General features: G+C 36.3%; 1 protein-coding gene across 3 annotated transcripts; it reads right to left on the bottom strand.

The window, feature by feature from the left end:
• Positions 1–3,293: 3,293 nt before the first annotated feature.
• Positions 3,294–16,992, bottom strand: LOC107868459 (TNF receptor-associated factor homolog 1a). 3 transcript variants are annotated; one of them, XM_047410501.1, is made up of 13 exons: positions 16,837–16,992; positions 15,164–15,358; positions 12,361–12,472; positions 11,425–11,513; positions 11,256–11,324; positions 11,041–11,170; positions 9,563–9,721; positions 8,943–9,291; positions 8,604–8,716; positions 7,469–7,613; positions 5,616–6,088; positions 5,332–5,512; positions 3,294–4,940 (listed from the first exon to the last, which is right to left on the bottom strand). In XM_047410501.1, exons 2-13 carry the CDS (start codon positions 15,342–15,344, stop codon positions 3,495–3,497), a joined length of 3,447 nt encoding a protein of 1,148 aa, XP_047266457.1. In that variant the 5' UTR covers positions 15,345–15,358; positions 16,837–16,992; the 3' UTR covers positions 3,294–3,494. The 3 variants fall into 3 exon arrangements, with proteins under 3 accessions (XP_047266457.1, XP_047266458.1, XP_047266459.1); XM_047410502.1 differs by having other exon boundaries at positions 15,164–15,352; positions 16,837–16,983; XM_047410503.1 differs by lacking the exons at positions 3,294–4,940; positions 5,332–5,512 and adding an exon at positions 7,049–7,084 and having other exon boundaries at positions 5,979–6,088.
• Positions 16,993–19,133: the final 2,141 nt, after the last annotated feature.

Genomic DNA, 19,133 nt, shown 5'->3' on the forward strand with positions numbered 1-19,133 from the left:
AAAAAAGATGATAAAAATACTCGAAAATTCAGTTCAGGGGTAATAGGGACCCCATGAAGTTGGAATGTGTCATAGCAAATTTGTTCATAGTTCGAGGATACTGGATGCTTTACTCGTATAAAAGTTATGATGGGTTTATATAACTTGTTATTATCATCCTGGCATCGAGATATTTTTTCACATGATCATTTTAATAGTATCGTCATCGCAGTAGAGTTTTGGTACGTAGGGTCCACACATGCAATGACATGGATATTCATGGAGGTTTCGTGGTGCTTAAGAAAACTTAGAATATTGAAAAGTTTCCTTGATATAGTATTTGTAAATTAATTAAATTCTTTGCTATTGTAATATTGCTTCAATATTTTTTAAAAATTCTTTGGTTTGTTTCATTTTCTTATGATGTAAATAGAGATTTAAAAAAAAAATTATTTAAGGTTGTGAATTTTGATATCGAATTCTTAATTTATATGTGAACTTGCTACATTAACATCTCGAGTCGAGAATCAGAAACAATCTCTCTACCTTTAGAACTGCAGAGGCGGAGCCAGAATTTCTGCTGAGGGGTTCAAAATCTAAAGAAAAATTTATCGAAGGGGATTCAATATCTACAATATATACATAAAAATTATTTTAATCATGTATTAATAGTATAATTTTCTGTTGAAAGGGTCGGGTTCGGACGAGCCCCCTATTACTAGGCTGGTTCCGCCTCTGTAATCACAAGGTAGGGATAAGCCTGCGTACATTGACGGAGCCTCGCACCCTTTAAAACTTTGCATGTATAAATAATGTTTGTTGACTCCCATGACTGATTATGTAGTTTTTATATTTTAACACTCATAACTAAAACTTTTGGCTCCGACACTGGTTGTGTACACCAGTATCCTCAGATCGCACTTATAGAATCACGCTGAATATGTTATTGTTTTTTATTTTTTATATATATTTGATGGCAACATAAAAATTTTGAGAAAACAAATAATGCTACTCATGTGTATTAATTTATTTTCCATGCAATTTTTATGTTCAACTAAATCAGTGCATGCAACACAAGGCTCTTATATAGTCTTCTTTTTAATTTTGGGGTTTTAAATATAAGATGTGTGAGACATGTGTATAATTAAACATTAAAAAAAAACTCAAAAAAAATAATAAAAGATTCGATGATCTAATCAAATATAATGATATTATGGTTCAATAGAAAGCAACAGTATCTACTCGAACACTACGGTGAAAGTGCATGAATCGAGAAAAAACTCTAAATGTATTTATTATGAACGCTTTTTTCTTATCTCCACTTATTGAAAGACCAAGGCGAATAAGCGCTTGCGATGGAAAGAGCTTTGCTTGGAGAAAAAAATGTATAAAATCTGAGAATGACCTATATGAATATATATATTACCATAACTGACATTCAAATCGGTACGTTAAAGTAGTCAAACCAATTGACCGAACAATTCAGATTCTTATTACGTAGAACTCACTAAAGGGGGGAAATGTTGTTAGGTATATTATATCTCCATTTACCGAATCTCGAACTTGCACCTCAACCATAACTGACATTTAAGAATCGGTACATTAAAGTAGTCAAACCAACTGACCGGACAATTCAGGTTCACTGCGTAGAACTCACTAAAGGGGGAAATGTTGCTAGGTATGTCTCCATTTACCGAAACTCGACTCGCACCTCAACCATAACTGACATTCAAGAATCGGTACATTAAGGTAGTCAAATCAATTGACCGAACAATGCAGTTTCACACCACGTAGGACTCACTAAAGGAGGAAAACGTTGCTAGGAATGTCTCCATTTACCGAAACTCAAACTCGCCCCCGTTGGTAAAAAGTAAAGAGATCTTATTCATTCCACCGTACTCGTTATAGTCATTGATTGGATAAGAAGAAAGTAATTATAACACTACGTATTTCATTTGAAGAAGGTTTAATAAAGTTTAGTGCATGCATTTTTTTATAATATGGATGTATTAAAGTTCAACTAATCACAATTTAAAAGGTTAATTTTGGCCTAATTTTACCTAATAACTAATAGACTTTCTACACATGTAATTGAATGTTTTGTTTCATGCTTTGAAAAATAAATGTTTAACTAATTATTACTGTACTTTAAAACACTTTTTTAAAGATATTTTTCAGACGTGACAATTTGAATCTTCTCATCTTACTATGAAAAAAATTGTCAAAATTGACCTTCATAAATTATAATATACTAAAAAACAGAGGCGAATTCTCGATTTTAAATTTAACGAGTTCAACCCGTTCAGATGACCCCATAGCCCCATAATGTGTTAGAACCAAGGGGCTGTCGTAAGGACCGGAATCCATTACGTTTGTTAAAAAATTACACTATATATAAGATAATTTTTTTCTGAGTGGTTTTACTTATATATAATAGAAGTGAATCCATTTTCTTTATGTAATCGTGGTGTGTTGAGCCAGCTTGCACGCAGGTATCAGGTAACTCCATCCACCCAAGGTAGAACAAATGGGAAGAAATCACCTGACGTAAACCTATATAGGAAATTGAACGGGAGACCTTATGATGCTCAACCTACATCATTGACCACTAGTGGTGTCCTGAGCCATCTTGCACGCAGGTATCAAGTAACTCCATCCACCTAAGGGTAGAACAGATGGGAAGAAACCATCTGACGTAAATCTACATAGGAAATTGAACCGGAGACTTCATGATACTCAACCGACAGCATTGACCATTAGTGGTGTCCTGAGCCACTTTGCACACAGGTATCATGCAACTCCATCCACCCAAGGTTGAACAAATGGGAATAAATCACCTGGCGTAAGTCTATATGGGGAATTGAACGGGAGACCTCATGATGCTCAACCAACATCAAGTGGTGTCCTGAGCCAGTTTGCACGCAGGTATCAGGTAACTTCATCCACCCAAGGCTAGAACAGATGAGAAGTAATCACCTAGCGTATGTCTACATATAGAATTGAACAGGAGACCTCATGATGCTCAACCGACGTCATTGACCACTAGTGGCGTCCTGAGCTAGCAGCTTGCACACAGGTACCAAGTAACTCCATTTGCCAAGGATAGAACAGACGAAATGAAATCACCTGACATATGTCTACTTATGAAATTCAACCGGAGACCTCGTGATGCTCAACCTACTTCATCGACCACTTTGATGAAAATCCTAGTTCCGCCACTGCGTAAACTAATTTCTCAACCTGCTGATGCCATCTAACAATGGCAAAGCATCAATAGCATACATCAAACTTTGAGGAATAAAAAAAGACCAAACTTCTAAAATGTCAAATACTCAAATATGTGAAGCAATAGCAAAGCCATGGTTTTTAAGTTAAAAATTTGAAACAAAGAAGCAGAATCACCCTATACAAAACATTTTCTGTAAAGACCAAAAGGCTCTTCTCAATCAAATGCCTTATTACAAAGGAAAAGGACGTAAATATTCGAGGCCAGGCTCCGCCGTAAGTAGAAGCTTTCACATGCCATTTGAAGGCCTAAATACTCCATACCCGTTTACACCACACGACAAGTTTGAGTAGTCTGGGCCGGGATATGGGTGACTACCATCAATGGTCCCGTTCCTCATTCCGAGAAATGATGGATCGGAACTCAGCATTTGCCACTGGTTAGGAACTAACCCATCCATATGATGATGACCATTGTTCAAAAGGCGTGGATCAGTCTGCAGAATCATATCACTAGCACTATCGAAAAGGCCTCCTGAGTAGTTATGCTGGAACATGTCGTGATAACTTCGTGATCGTTCAAACCTACAAGAGCTCGATGAGGGATTTAGATCAACTGGCGAGCTGATATCACCTGGGAATGCAAACCCGTGATTCAGATGCTGCAACCCACTGGTAAAGCTTTGAAAGCGCGAGTCGTGCATAGAAGTCCTTCCAATTCCATGATCCTCGTTCAGTAAGTCGTTAATAATATCAAGATGAGGAAATTCATCAGCTGATACACTCTGGGTTTGACGTCCAGACGTGCATGCCAGAGAATCAGGAAGGTGATCATGTGTCCTGCTGTTTACAGCCCTGAACATATCAAAGTTCCTAATTCCATTTGATGCAGAAGGATGACTTTGTGGCATACTCCTGCTGCTATCCCTTCGGGGACGCTCCCATTGCAGTCCATTCTGCAAGTTGCCGTTACTATTCACCATTCCATATGAAAAGCTTGGTCTGACAGAACTAGGTTCTGCTCTTTCCAAGCCTTGTGGTAAAAATAACGGCGCAGAAATCACTGGAGGTTGTTGAGAGTATGAATGTGATGAGTTAACCGCAGAAACTGGAGAATGAGGTTGACCAAAACTAGCTGGACTTCCAGGAGCAGGACTACCACCCATAATTGCATTCCGATAGGACTGCGTAAGATTGTGTGCTGCTGCTGAAGGGTCAGGACCCAATCGGCCAGCAGCACTCACTGAACGAGCCAGTGATGGCATTGTCTGAACCATGGAAACAACAGGGGCAGCAGCCCTAGATCCAGGGACTAAAGGATCAGACAAAGGTCTAGACATGGCAGGCACTTGTTGCCATTTGAAACTTTCTGTTGTAGCAGACACTGTTGCTTGTTGAGACGGGGCCTTGGCAGCCGTAACAGAAGCGGCCTGAACCGGCTTATCCTTGACCCTTTGCTCTATGGTTTTATTAGGATCAGCTTTCAGCATCACAGCAGTTTCAGATGGATTAGACACCAGAGCTGGTTTATCAGCAAGCTTGGGACCATCTGAAGATGATCTTTTAACCAAAATAGGATCACTTGTGACTGGGATCTTCACCGGTGACTTTTGCTGAACAGCAGAGCGTGCATCTTTTGGAGGACTTTTCGGAGAAGACTGGACACTTGACTTCTCTTTGGAAGGTTTCTCAGTATCGGTCTGCCTCGGCTCCCTCTGTGGCGAAACTACTACTTCCTGCTCAGATTAAGAAAGTAGCAAGAAATTATTTCCTACAGGAAGACCAACAGCAACATAGCATCGACAGAAAAGAAATTTCCTATAAACTCATAATCGGAAAGGTATATGCATCTTAGGTGGTTTACCAGAATTTTCAGAACAATTATTCCTTACATGAACACTAAGACCATGACACCCAGTTTCCAAAGAGATTTTTCTTTTCTTGCATTTCTTTTTTAGTTAACCATGCAACAAATGTGACGGAAAGAGGGGCATTTAAAGGTATAAATCATCAATGTTGTGAAGTAATCAGAGATAAGAGGGAGAGAAATGAACCAAAAAAAAAGTATTTTAAGAAAATCAGCTTGTTCTCAAGAAGAAAACGAAGGCGTACGGGGAAGATAACAACCTTCTTCACGTCTCGCTGCTCACTCGATAAAAGCACAGTAGACTGAAACTCAGCTTCAGGCGCCCTACAACTCGTGTCATTTAGCTTCCCTGCATCCGAAACAGCATCTAACGGCTGACTCAGTGTTTCACTAGCCCAATCGGCCGCTTTACAGGTTGACTTGTTTCTTTGGTTTCTCCCTCTGAAAAGTTAAAGCATCACGATTTAAAATACAACCAACATTTCAAATATATTTAGAATAACTCACTCCCACCCCCCAAAGAGAAGGAAGAAAAAAAGGTTACCTGCTGGGTGATTTCTGATTTTTCTGGTTTGAAGATGTCCATCTGCAAGGCCCATTCGAAACCACTGACGGAATTGAGTCTGTGGAACATGTTGATGAACTATCATCCATTACAGAAGGACTTCTCCTTCCTGCTAACCCATTTTGCACTGCTGAAAGGTCACTTAACCCACTGCAGCTAGTCTCTGTCGAAGGATGAACTTCCGAGCTGTCAGTATCCCAACTGACAGGACTTGCATCTCTGCCATCAGAGTCGGGATTAATAACCTCTGGAACACAATCTATTGAATCAGAAACATCTGATACTGCTTCCAGTACATCTGGTTTTGCAAGCACTGCTTCTTGCACATCATTCATGTACTCATTTCCATCACAAATACGTCCATCCTGATCAGTTTTATATAGCTCCACCACAGCAGATTTTTCATCATTAGCCTTATCCTTTGTTTTGTGATTATTCCGCTTCTGTTTAGCCTGACGTACAAAGCAATCACGATGAATATATCTATCCTCAAAGAAAAGATACTACTTCATAGATAACATTATTCTGAAATACTCTCTCTCTCTCTCTCTCTCTCTTTGTTAAGCGACAAGCATAAATATTTTTGCTCTAAACACTAAAAAAGGAAATTGACAAATTGTGTGCTTCCAAACAATTTTATGTCCACTTCTACTAAGAATGATTACAGTTTTACGTCACTCCCTCTCTCTTTCATTTTTTAATGTTCTTTTTTCCTTTTTCGGTTGGAAGAGGGGCAGAGGAAACCCTACGAGATGAAATGAAAGGATCTTCACCAACAATTTGATTCTTCTACATAGCATTCATCATTTCAACAAGCTTAGACAATTAATTGTTGTTAAGCAGTTCTCAACCAGTCAACCTATTTAAAAATCTCCGAAGAAAACAAAAGCAAGGTGGTACGAGGTCACTATATGAAATTTTCAATATGTCCAAGAACTACAAAATTTAAGCAAATACTGAGAGCCCGAGACGAGATTTTCAAGCAATAATTACCTACGGCAGATGCTCGAGTTCGTAGACAAATAGATCCAAATCGAGATTGCTTCTGTTCACACAATGTACATAAAAAGAACTCAATTCCAAAGCTCATTTCTTACCCTACATAACATTAAGCACTCGTTTGATTTAAATTATTTAGATCTTTTTAGTATTTATCTCGTGACTTGAGCCGGGGGTCTATCGGAAACAGCCTTTCTACTTCTTTAGAGGTATGGACTGCGTACATCTTACCCCCCCAGACCCCACTAGGTGGGAATACACTGGGTTTGTTGTTGTAGATCTTTTTAGTATTGCTTTATCCAGTCTTTGATTTGTACTTTCAATCTTGCATAGCTAATCCTGGTGTACTATTCTATACCTAATATCATATGTAATAATAATACATAGATTAGATGCCAAAAGACAAAAACTACCTTTATTATTTTGATTCAGATAAAAGAACAAAACACCTGCGAAAAAAAAATCATTGCATTACTGATCTCTGCATTACTTCACCTGTATTACAATCCCTGCATAGCTTGTTTCTACACCAAACAACTCAAGCAGCTAATTTCCAACCCCATCACAAACAGATGAATGGCTTAAAAAAAGAATTGCGATTTCTGATGATTTTTAATTGCGATTTCTGATGATTTTTCAATCTTTTCTAAACTCTCGGTCCAGGGGATTCCACGGTTCAACTAGGAGATGCCACTTAAGAATCCCAAACTCGCACCATTGGACAAACCAACAAAGTGATTGTTTGTTTGTGGGAATAAATTGTTGACAACAGTTACTACGATAACATAGCTCTTAAAGCAAAATTTGTACATAGATCATATGAAACATAATACCTGCTTTTTCTTGGACTTCTTTTCCTTTCCAGATGCTCGTTTAGCTTTCTGCTCAGTTTCAGCCAGCCAAGCAGCTTCCTCTTCACGGATGAGCTCTTCTTGCCTCTTTAAAGCAACTGCCTCCTGATAGGCAACCTCTATTTTACTACAAAAAGATAAATGAAAAAGGTCATTGTTAACGATTAACAGATGCAAGGATAACAAACTCCTGCTAATTTAGAAGCGGAAGACTATAGTCCCTCACAATGAGGAAAATGCAGATACTGATGCAACTGATTAACTATTTATGTTATACAAACCAATTTGTCCAGCACAGAAAGAATTAACCGGTTGGATACAAAATCAATTTCATTAACGACATGCATATAGTTAACTTGTATGGATGTTTGAGCGACTATTCACATAATATGAGCATCCCCTTTACCTGATCTGATATAGAAATTAAGCTTCAAATGTTGGTTTCCTACCAATCATGACATCAGCATGCATATAACATGTAAAACCTTTAGTCTCTAAGAAAGGGAATACTAGAGAAGTCTACGCTTGGACCTCCTTTGGCCAAAGTATCATGATGATTGAATGAGGGCTCACTACCAAGGTCTGGATTAGTTTGGACCAAATCTGAAACTGAATTACGAAAGGAAAAGATATTTTGATTTGCTGGAAACGTACGTTATCCAACCGTGGGTCAAACGATACATAAGTTGTAGATGAGATATATTAAAGGATGTAGCAATATATACATTTTGATCAAGTAAGAAGGACAAAAAAAAATATAGCAAATGCAGATTTAATATATAATTTGCTAAATAGAACCGAGAAAATCCTCAGTGCATCTCACGTCTAGAGAACGAGGGATCAAAGAGGAAATAGACCAAATTAGAACCAAGAAAAATCCTCAGTACATCTCAAGTCTCTAGAAAATAGGTATCAAGAAAGAAGCAGATCAATCTAGACTTAAAAACAATTTCATGCTGGATCCAGCCAAAATCATGTGAACTAAAAAGCAAAGATCTCTAAGTTCTAACCATTAAAATAGCAATGCCAAAAAGAAACTTCTGTTCCCGACATTTCTTAAGCATTCTATCACAAATAAGTGTCACAGATAGGCAAATAAATGATTAGAAGAGTTTACCTGAAAATCTGTGCAAGGACAAATATCTCAATGGTGCGACGGCCTAATTCAGTTAAGCGCCTCTCATCACGCTCAATTGAGTCTTTGTTAAACTCATCTCCAGAAGTGCCATCCTGAAAGAAAAGGCAATGGTTCAATAAGCAAATGCCTCTGTGGTATGGATACATGTCACCTGCTAAAAAGAAAGATGAATAGCAAGCATGCAGAGCACAAGCCGAAGTTTACAAGTAGCTCACAAGATAAGTTAACCATAAAGGAATAGACATATAAAAGAACAAGAACAAATGTCATGAGAATATACTTGGCTTATAATTTTAACAACGGCATTCGGTCACTCACCTTTGTCCGGTTTTGAGGACCTTTCTCATCCTTTGGAGGCAATGGCTCCAATGCAGCACTCTCAAGCAATAACACGACATCATCAACCAAGACAAACATGTTTTTCTCCACGCGGACAATAGGAACCAGTTGTTCCTCTGCATCCGAATGTTTTGCCTTACCTTTCTTGCCCATTGTCTGGCCTTCAAGAGACTTAAGCCCACTGTAAAGAGAGTCCATGACAAGAGTAGAAGTAACCTCTTTCTCTATGAAAAAGCTCTTGACAACAACTTTTAAAATTGAATCTGATCTCTCCTTGGACATGCGGCGCCTAGAATTTTGGTCCATGCCCAGCCAAAAAGCACAGAAGCTGAAATTTCATTACAAGTAGTCACTAAGTTCAGGTGAAAATGCTGAGAAATATACCAGTGCAAGACAGACAAAAAAATCTTAAAGCATTTTTCTCAAGGAGATTAGGAGAACACGGTTTATTCGACATAAAAGCATTAACCAGGAGTCACTGGCCACAACCAACCCAGATAGACTAGATCCAACAGAGAGCATAAACCAAGATGCTAGAGGCTTATAGAAAGTAGAAGCCTACAAAACATTGCCAAAATTCAAGAAAATTGACACCCTACCTTGACCATCGTGCTCTATCCTCTATCAACTTCCCAAGCTTTACTCGCCGCTCTTCCACGAAACGGCGACAGATTTGTTCCACATTAGTCAAATATACCCTAACAAGCTCCCTTCGATATTGACGGTCAAGGCAACGGAAGGGACGATCTGCTTTTTCCCTACAAACAATGAACATAGGTTCAGCATTGCAAGGAGCATAGCAGTATAATACAATAATCACTATTTTGAGACCCATTCAAGCATGAATGGCACTGCTTAGGAACAACTCACTGTGAAATAGTATAAAAGACAGTAATCCATTCTCAGAAAGGAGTCAGAAAAGAACTGCAACGCATCCAGAAGCAGAACTAAGTTTGAAGATTTATGTAAAACAAAAGGAGCCTTCCAAATCTTGCTGGGTCTTACAATGGTCAAGTTGTTAATAGGTTCAAACTTCACAATATGCAGCAAGGGCACATAAATTATGTCCTATGATATGCAAGGTCAAATTATAATAGTATAATATTACAAGGATAAGAAACACAAGGATGAATCGGATGGAGGAAAAAAAGATTGACGTATTGCATGACTAAGATTTGTAACATAGACAGTGTGCAAGTATAACTTCTACATAGATAATCTATGTAGAGCTAAACAAAATAGAAATTTTGGAAACCTAGTGATGTACATACTTCGTGTCCTCGGGTCATATGCCATAGTTATGGGATGTTCACATCTATGCTTGAGATCAAACAATTTATAGCTTCTTTTATTATGCATACATTTTAAAAAAAGGGTAGAGGGTTAGGGGGTGAGACTGCGTCGGTGACATTAAGGATGCGTTCTTTTGTGTCTGTAGTTTTTATTTGTGGTGCTATGTGATGTCATTGCTTTCGGTTAGATAGTTCTAATTTTATCTTGTGGCTGCAGTATTATCTTGTGGGTAGCGGTGTTAATTTATTTTTGCACTTAGCTTGTGTTTGTTAGTCTGTTATCGGTTCTAAGCCGGGGGTCTATCGGAAACAGCCTCTCTACTTCACCCGAGGTAGTGGTATGGTCTGCGTACACTCTACCTCCCCAGATCCCACTATGTGGGAATAAACTGGGTATGTTATTGTTGTACATTTTAAAAAAAGAAAAAAGGCTCGGACTGTACCTTTTACACCCAATTCACAAATGTACATCAGGTATCACTTTGACATCTACCATGAGGTGGAAGAAGCACGCTATAGCACACCTGCTATACCACTTAAGGTAAAACAGAAGGTATATGCATTTGGACGAAGATAGATGAAAGCATGAGGGATGAATTAATAATCACATTACAATCAAAGAAGGCTATCTTTTTCCTGGCTCAAGATGCAAGTTAAGTGTACAACCGTGAGCAGCATTAAAGGGAACCTAATATCCAAAATTAGAAGAGTCTCCTGCTTGTCCATGTAATGGTGACGAGAAAAAAACATTAATCTAGAAAGTCTCAAACAAAAATGATTTGTACCTGATTACTTGAACTTGAGCCTTTATTATGAGCGTATCAGCATCGACAAAACCATCTAAAACTTTCGACAACTCCATAAACTTTTTCCACCCCCAATCATGCTCTTTCTTCCAGAAACGATGCAATGTATCTGCAGAAATTTGCAACTGTATATTAATGTGAGAACAAATGAAACCAATAAATCAATTCCAAAATAACACACCCAATAAACCAACCTGAATACTTGGACTTCTTTGGGTCTTTGTTCACCACAGCTATAGTGAATTGTGCAAAATGACTCCATCCTGTTCTTATCAAAATAGAGAATGAAACATCAGAAGTCAAAACCACAACTCACATCACTATCTAGATAGTTTGTAATAAACCATCACAACATCATCGCACCTGGAAGGAGCTTGTCATGATTAGCCACACAAAGAAACAAAGAGAGATGGTTGCAAACATCACATCCCTGAGGATATATCAAAATGTACCTGCCGCAACAGTTGGGAGTAAAATTTGTCAGCGACTCTTTATTCATGAGCTGATGATTTCCATTCAATTAAAGAAAACAAACATATCATAAGCAGATGCTACTTTTATTGCACTTCCCCAAGGAACTTCCACTATGATAATGAGAGTGGAAAACATGATAACATCACCAGCCTCTAGATCAATATAACAAGAATATAATTACTTCGCCAGCCACCATCTGCCTCAAACCTAAGTTGCTCAGACTCCGGTGTGGGTGTTCGATATGGTTGTGCTCCTTGTGGATCTAGAGGTCTGATCCTCCATAATCGAAATTTTCAGATGTGGGGGTATGGGTATATGGTCACATGTTCGACCTTGTTTATGAAAGAAATACGTTTATGTGATCCAAAAAACAAAAAAAAGATTTGGGAGTACGGGTACAGGTGTGAGGATTCGGTTAAGTAATTCAAATATATTTTTTTAAAAAAAAAAGAGTTATAAGAATATGCTTAAGTTATGATGGACTATTTGGAAAGGAAGGAATGCATGAATTTTTGAGAGCAAGTTCCAATCTGTAAACAATGGAGAAGAGGAAGGAAACAGGAACAGGAGTAAATATAAGATGTAATATCAGCTGATGATGAGAAACCACACAAGCAATTCACAAATCATATTTTTCGTCTACTCTCATTCTCAGAGTCTGTCTTAATCTATTCTCAGTACTTGACTAATAATATAGAGTACACATGGAAGACTTTTTTATATAAGATTCTAATGCAGTTATAAAAATGAGCTTACAGAAGAGGTTAACTGATGGTAGCCAAATAAGTATGTTTAACAAAATAATTCTTCACAAAAACATCATACCATTTGTAGCCGCCAACATCAAATGCATTGCTCCGAAGTTCTCTCTTGTTAATTTGTGAAAACTTATCAATCTTCCACGTATATTTCCCATATAGCTCAGAAGGTTTAGGGCCTGAAGACAATAAAAGAGGATAACTGAATAATTCTTTTAAAAAAAAAAAAAAAGAGGATAACTGAATAAGAATGCCACTGAGTTCCATACAAAAAAGAAAATTCTCAATTATGCCTCAAGGATCATGTCTTTACCCCATAGGCAAAAGACGCATCAGATATATCATGGACCTAAATCCTCTAAATTTTTATCTCTCTATTTGTTATAAAATTCATGTAGCTGGAAAAGTGATAAGTAGGCAGTGTGGTACATTTTATGTTGATTTTTTTTTTTTAAAAAGGGAGTCATTGTGAAGAAGCAACTTAATTGCAATAACTTTTTTTACTAACCTAAGAAAAACAGCCAAAAAACATGAAACAAATACACCTCAAATATCCCCGCACAAGGCATGGCTAAGACCTTTATGTCAGCCATATGACTGTAACTAGCACCAAAGAGTTGCCTCATTTTCATACAGCTTAAAGCTGTACAAACCAAAAAAAAATGAAGAAATGGTAAAACAACAGAATGGATGCAGAGCATTGTCAAAAAAAAAAAGTAGTTTTCAAGCCAGAGTATGATTGGATCTCATGAGATTAGCTCTGTTGATAGAGCGGTACACCCAAAAGAAGAAGGCCTTATGGCAACTATGCTACTTAAACCATTCTTATTATTGTCATTTTGTCTTCTAAGAAGTTCCCGTCTGATTTACCCGGTAAGGGCTGGTGACTGTGAGTCAATATTGGCACTTCCAAATATTGTACAATCCGCCTGACATCACCGCTAATATGTAAGATAGCAGAAATAGCGTCCATAATTATATTAAAAAAAAGAGACATTAGAAGATTTATTCCCATCTGTTCCATCTGTCCTTGTCCCTAGCCTAGGTGGACAGAGTTACCTGGAACTTGGTACCTGTTGTTGGTGGGAGGTGGCAGGCCTCCCGAAGAATTAGTCGTGGTGCTCGCAAGCTGGCCCAAACACCGCAAAAAAAATATTATAAAATCAAATAGACCTTGTATGTGGAAAATGGAAATCCATAAGACTGTCCACTTTTGAATCGGGGACTAGAAAAGGGACAGCAAAAGAAGGCTTGATAATTTGACGACTTTGAAGAGCTTCATGCAGTAGAAGAGGAGAGGAAGCAAATTGGAAACCTGATGCTTGTCAATGAACTATTCACAATTTCTAGTCCAAATCACTTAGTTGGAGAGTAACAACAACAAACCCAGTGTATTCCCACCTAGTGGGGTCTGGGGGGTAAGATGTACGCAGTCCATACCTCTACCTCTGATGAAGTAGAAAGGTTGTTTCCGATAGACCCCCGGCTATCGACTTTTATTCAAATGAGACGTGTTAAATGCAAAGGCAACTACAGCTAATGATGGGTAAGAGTTCTGAACATCCTTTTGGGAGTGGGACAAGTTAATATCAAATGGCTATTCTTGAGGACTGAGTACAAAATCTTAAACTTGGTCTAGCACATCATCAGATCCATAGCCAGATAAGACGAACAATAAGACACTTCAAATCGTGCTCACAAGGAAACTTTTATTATATGTATCCAAGATCAGTCACTGATAATTTTTTTTGATAACCGAATCCAGATCAGTCGCTGATAATCTACATTCTTCAAAAGAAATAAGTGTATGTGTAAGAGAGAACAAGAGATTCATCATTTAAAATACAAATGAAGTAAAACAGATAAACAAGTAGGTTTGAACATAATTCTTTGTCTATCAGAATAGTCAGCAAATTTTCAGGATTTTACCCAGAGTAAAATCATGATTCCACCTCAGAACACCATATTGTACCCAGATACCGAAATCCGAGGAATTAATTGCCATACAGAAACATTCACTCACCCCCAAACTAGTAGGGGGAAGAATTAATTTCCATAATCAACAACATCTGAAGTGAAATCAAAAGAAATGAGTATTTTCACTTGGGTAATCAATCTTATAGGCAATATTGACTGGTTCACATAAACAATCTGACACTCATTTTTAGAGCAATCAAATTACTCCCTTAGTCATAATTTATATGACACTACTCAGTACGGTATACAACAAATGTTGACACCAGTCCACTAATAATATTATCCTGAGCACCTGTCATAACTTTTAAGAAATCAAATTCTTTGATGTGATGTTATGTCTGCCCACTAATTTCTCAATTAGAGTTTACACTATCACTACATATGTATAATTCTAACTAACATCTCCAACTCCACGTCCTTGCAAACACCATTGTATTAAGCTGGGAGTGTTAGGCAAGGACACCAAGGACAAGGAAAATACAAAGAAGTGATTAATACTCTTTCTGGAAAAGACTCGAAGACAGTGGGATACAAGCCTCCAATACTACAGAGTGAAAGAACACTTTCCGAAATGAAGCGCGTAAAGCACCTCACTTATTAGCAGGCGGAAAAAGAAAACGGATTCTGGCAGGCCAGATAACTCTACATAAATGTAAAATTAGCTGATTAGTCCAGCCCTCCACAATCAACAATAGAACTCCTACACAGTTTTTCACTTTTAGCATATAAAACAGAAGTCCTAAAGAAACCGATAACCTTGTTTACCAAGTGTATGTCATTAAAATACTGAAGCAAATACTATGAAGTCAAATATCTTGAAGTTCAGGACTCATCGATTAACAAACATAAATCTGAATGAATGGTAAAGGATTTGGAGATTGCAAGCACCATACCAGCATCGTCGTCATCATCACAATCCCAGTAAGGAGGCGAAGTTGATGGAGTTCCATTTTCTACTTGCTCAGATGACCTCCATTCCGCCAATGCTTCACTATTTTGGCATTGCTGCTGCACACTTGACAACTCCTCCGAAGACCTTGCTGTCCCTGCCTCCTCATATGCACTTGAAGCCATTTCTCGCCCTACAACTTCACATGAACCAAATAAATTACAAATTACACTTTTTTACAGAAATGTTCCAGAGAGCTAGAAGCATGAAACACACTGAATTCTGCATTTAACACATCCGAAAAATCCTCACACTAATGCATAGTACATTGGCAAAAAATGCAACCTTCCCAACTGACAGATTTTAGTTCACACCGCGAATTCATCAAGAACGGGAAAAAATCATTTAAATATATAGTGAGGATCACAGAACCGACTCAACTAGAACCCAACTGAGGCATGATTGCTTTCGTTATAGCAATAAAAATCATAACTTCCTTAAGATAAATCATTAGCCAAACTCTTTAAATTGAAATCCACATAAATAAAATTCCTAATAAACCCCAATCCCATCAAACTTCCCAAAAACAATTAAAGTCCAAAGTCTATAAACAACAACGACTACTACTACTACTACTCCACCTCAATCCCAAACAAAAAAAAAAAAAAAAAAACATATCGAGTAGTTATCAGAAACTCAGTAAGGAATTAAACCCAATTAACGAAAAAACATACGCTAACAAAAACTTCAGAAAAAAATAACAGAAAACAAATCAAGTAGTAAATTTTTTCTTCTTATTTGATTATCTATGTTGCTCGGACTCTTCAAAAATGTCAAACAGGTGCGTTTCGGATTCTCCAAAAGTAGTGTATATTTGGAGAATCCGACACGGGTGCGCCACTGAAAATGAAGAGCGCACGCAACTTAGTTAATAATCGTGGTGTCAGGATTAGATTTCGCGCACCTCAACTAAATCCACAGGACATGTGTCACCTCACACGGTAACAAATACTAGGTAGGTAATTGTGTCCACCAAAGCTAGAAACAGACGGAAAAATCAGCTAGTTACCAAAAACCCAGTTCAGACTTAAACCCAAATACCCAATTTTTAAAAATCAAAATTAACAAAATCATATAAACTAATTATCAAAAACCCAGTTCAGAATTAAACCCAACTGACTAAAAAAACCATAAACTAACAAAAATATCAGAAAAATATAACAAAAATCATACAAACTAGTAATCGAAAACCCAGTCCAGAATTAACCCCAACTGAAAAAAAAAATCCAAATTTTTTATAAAATAATTAAACCCAATTGAAAAAAAAAACTAATTTTTTTTATAAAATAATTGAAACTAATTTTTTTTTTTTATAAAATCATACAAACTAATTATCAAAAACCCAGTAAGCAATTAAACCCCAATTAAATTTATTCTATCAACAATTAAAAAATAAAAAAATCATATCAATTAATTATCAAAAACCCAGTACATAATCAAACCGAATTTGAATAAGATCCAATAAACTAAATTCAAAACAAACAATTCAATAACGATCGGAAAACTAAAATTCCTAAAAAATCCAAACCCTAAACCAATCAAAGCAACAAAAACAAAAACTAAAAAGGGAAAAAAGGGAAAATTAAATTAATAAATAATGCGAAAAAAAAAACATACCAGAGAAAGATCGAAGAGCTGAAGAAGAGAGAATTTGAGTTTTTTTTTGTATTTTCGTCAATGGCGAATTGGAAGCAAATAAAGAGATTTTAGTTTTTAGAGGTGGAAGAAAGAAGCTAAAATGTGGAAATGAATATAACTATATATACTATGATGCAAATTTTATTTTGGCTATATTTATGTTTTTTATTATTGTTATAATTATATATTATACGTCTTTTTCTAGAATGTTTTTATCTTAGCCTGGCTCTTTTGAAAATAGTATCTCTATATCATCTTTCAGAATACTTTTTATCTTGAGTCGAGATCTTTTTGGAAACTCTGTAATATTGGTACAATTTGCGTATACATTAGCAGGGGCGGAGCTAGTCCTCTGGTAGGGGATCATCCGAACCTCCTTCGACGGAAAATTATACTATTTACATATGATTAGAATTATTTTTATGTATCTATAATAGGTGTTGAACCCCCTTTGATTAGATTTTCCTTAGATATTGAACTCTCTTAGCTGAAATCATCGTTCCGCCTCTATACGTTAGAATGTTTTTTTTGTCTTGAGCTGAGATTTTTTGAAAACGGTCTCTGTATCTCGCATCCTGAGTTAGCGATACGGACTACGTATACATTAGAATGTTATTTGTCTTCAGCCGAGGTCTTTTTAAAAATAGTTTTTCTATCTCACCTTCCGATGTAGTTGTTCAAACTGCATATACTTTAGAATGTTTTTTGTCTTGAGCTGCAACCTTTTCGAAACAATCTCGCTATCTAATCTGTTAAGACAGTAATATAAACTGCGTATACGTTTGAATGTTTTTTATCCCGAGTTGGGATTTTTTCAAAAACACTCTCTATCTCACTTTTGATGTTGTAGTACGGACTGCATATACGTCAGATTTTTTTTTATCTTGAATTGGAATCTTTTTGGAAACAAACATTCTGTATCACCTCTGAAATAGTATTACGGATTGCGTGCACTTTACCCTCCTCAGATTCTGCTTTACGAGAATGTACTGAGTATGTTGTTGTTGTATATTTATATTTATTCTTGTGTGATGTTGTGAATAGCGAGTATGTGAGATAAAAATAATTATTTTAGGATAAAATCCGAAAGTAATTTTGTTTATACTCATTTCGTTTTAAAATTGTTGTCATGTTGTGTTTTTCAAGAGTTAATTTGACTACTCCTCAAAGCTAAATTAGATTAAATTAATTTAATTTTTTAAAAATTTAAATTTAGATATTTAAAGACTATACGAAAAGTATAACAGTTACAATTTTCTCTTATCAATATGGTAAAAAAATTACATCTTTAAATATTGACCAAAATTTATATCCTTTGACTTTGAAAAATAAATATTTTATAACGGAGAGAGTATTAAGTAACTTAATTATTGTATTTCTTTATTTGTAATAAAATAATAAAATTATTATCTCACATAGAAGGTAGATAAAATGACTTCATGAAATATCCTTATTTGTCCATCCGACGTATCAAACAACTTCTACTTTTGCTAGATTTAAAAATTCTTCTAAATATATCTAAATTAATTTTGACATGCTTAAGTTTGTTAAAAGTGAATATTTTTTAAATCATTATTGTAAGTATTTATCAAACTCTAATTGTTTGATTTAATCAAAATTTGAAAAACTTAATTAGAAATTTACATTTGGAACGTAATCTTTATAGAAACTCTATTGATGTCTCAAAATTCTATATTTTTTTTTAATAATATTGATGAAGTATTACAAGTTGGACAATAAAATCTCAATTGGTAAAATTGAAGGTTAGATAGCTAATTAACAACATCATTACACTCGTGAATAATTAGTAACAGACCCAGGATTTAGAGAATATGGGTGTTCGTGAGGTTCAAACACATGTATTAACGTTCAAAGTTTTAAAGTTCCACCTAAAAATCAAAGCACTTAGCTATCTTTTTTATTTTTGTGTGTGTGTTTTTGAAGTTTATATCAGTTTTTATGCTTTTTTATATAATTATACTCAATTCACATCAAATTTAACGAATGTCGGAGCACCAGAAAATATATACTGGTCCGACCCTTTGAACAATGATACTATAACATGACAATACAAAATAGCAAGGATTGTGTCCCTATGATTGGCACATTGGGGCTTGAAACAATATGCAATGTAAAAAATTATTTGTGTTGTTTGGATCAACTTGTCGATCGGCACTTTGAGTGAAGGGCTAAAGTGAGTTGTCTTAAGAAAATGAAGGAATTCTTGATGTCGTTGACGAGCAAATAGACACGGTTCAATGACAAGGCATCTGTAA

The sequence above is a fragment of the Capsicum annuum genome, chromosome 4, assembly GCF_002878395.1.
Source record: "Capsicum annuum cultivar UCD-10X-F1 chromosome 4, UCD10Xv1.1, whole genome shotgun sequence".
NCBI lineage: Eukaryota > Viridiplantae > Streptophyta > Magnoliopsida > Solanales > Solanaceae > Capsicum > Capsicum annuum.

What these genes read in the sequence shown, in the direction of transcription:
- LOC107868459 (XM_047410501.1), bottom strand. Translation starts at nt 15,344, where the DNA reads ATGGCTTCAAGTGCATATGAGGAGGCAGGGACAGCAAGGTCTTCGGAG. An exon ending in TGATGATGACGACGATGCTG is followed by an intron (nt 12,473 to 15,163) that starts GTATGGTGCTTG and finishes TATTGTCTTCAG; the next exon opens with GCCCTAAACCTTCTGAGCTA. An exon ending in GTCCTCAAAACCGGACAAAG is followed by an intron (nt 8,717 to 8,942) that starts GTGAGTGACCGA and finishes CTTTTCTTTCAG; the next exon opens with GATGGCACTTCTGGAGATGA.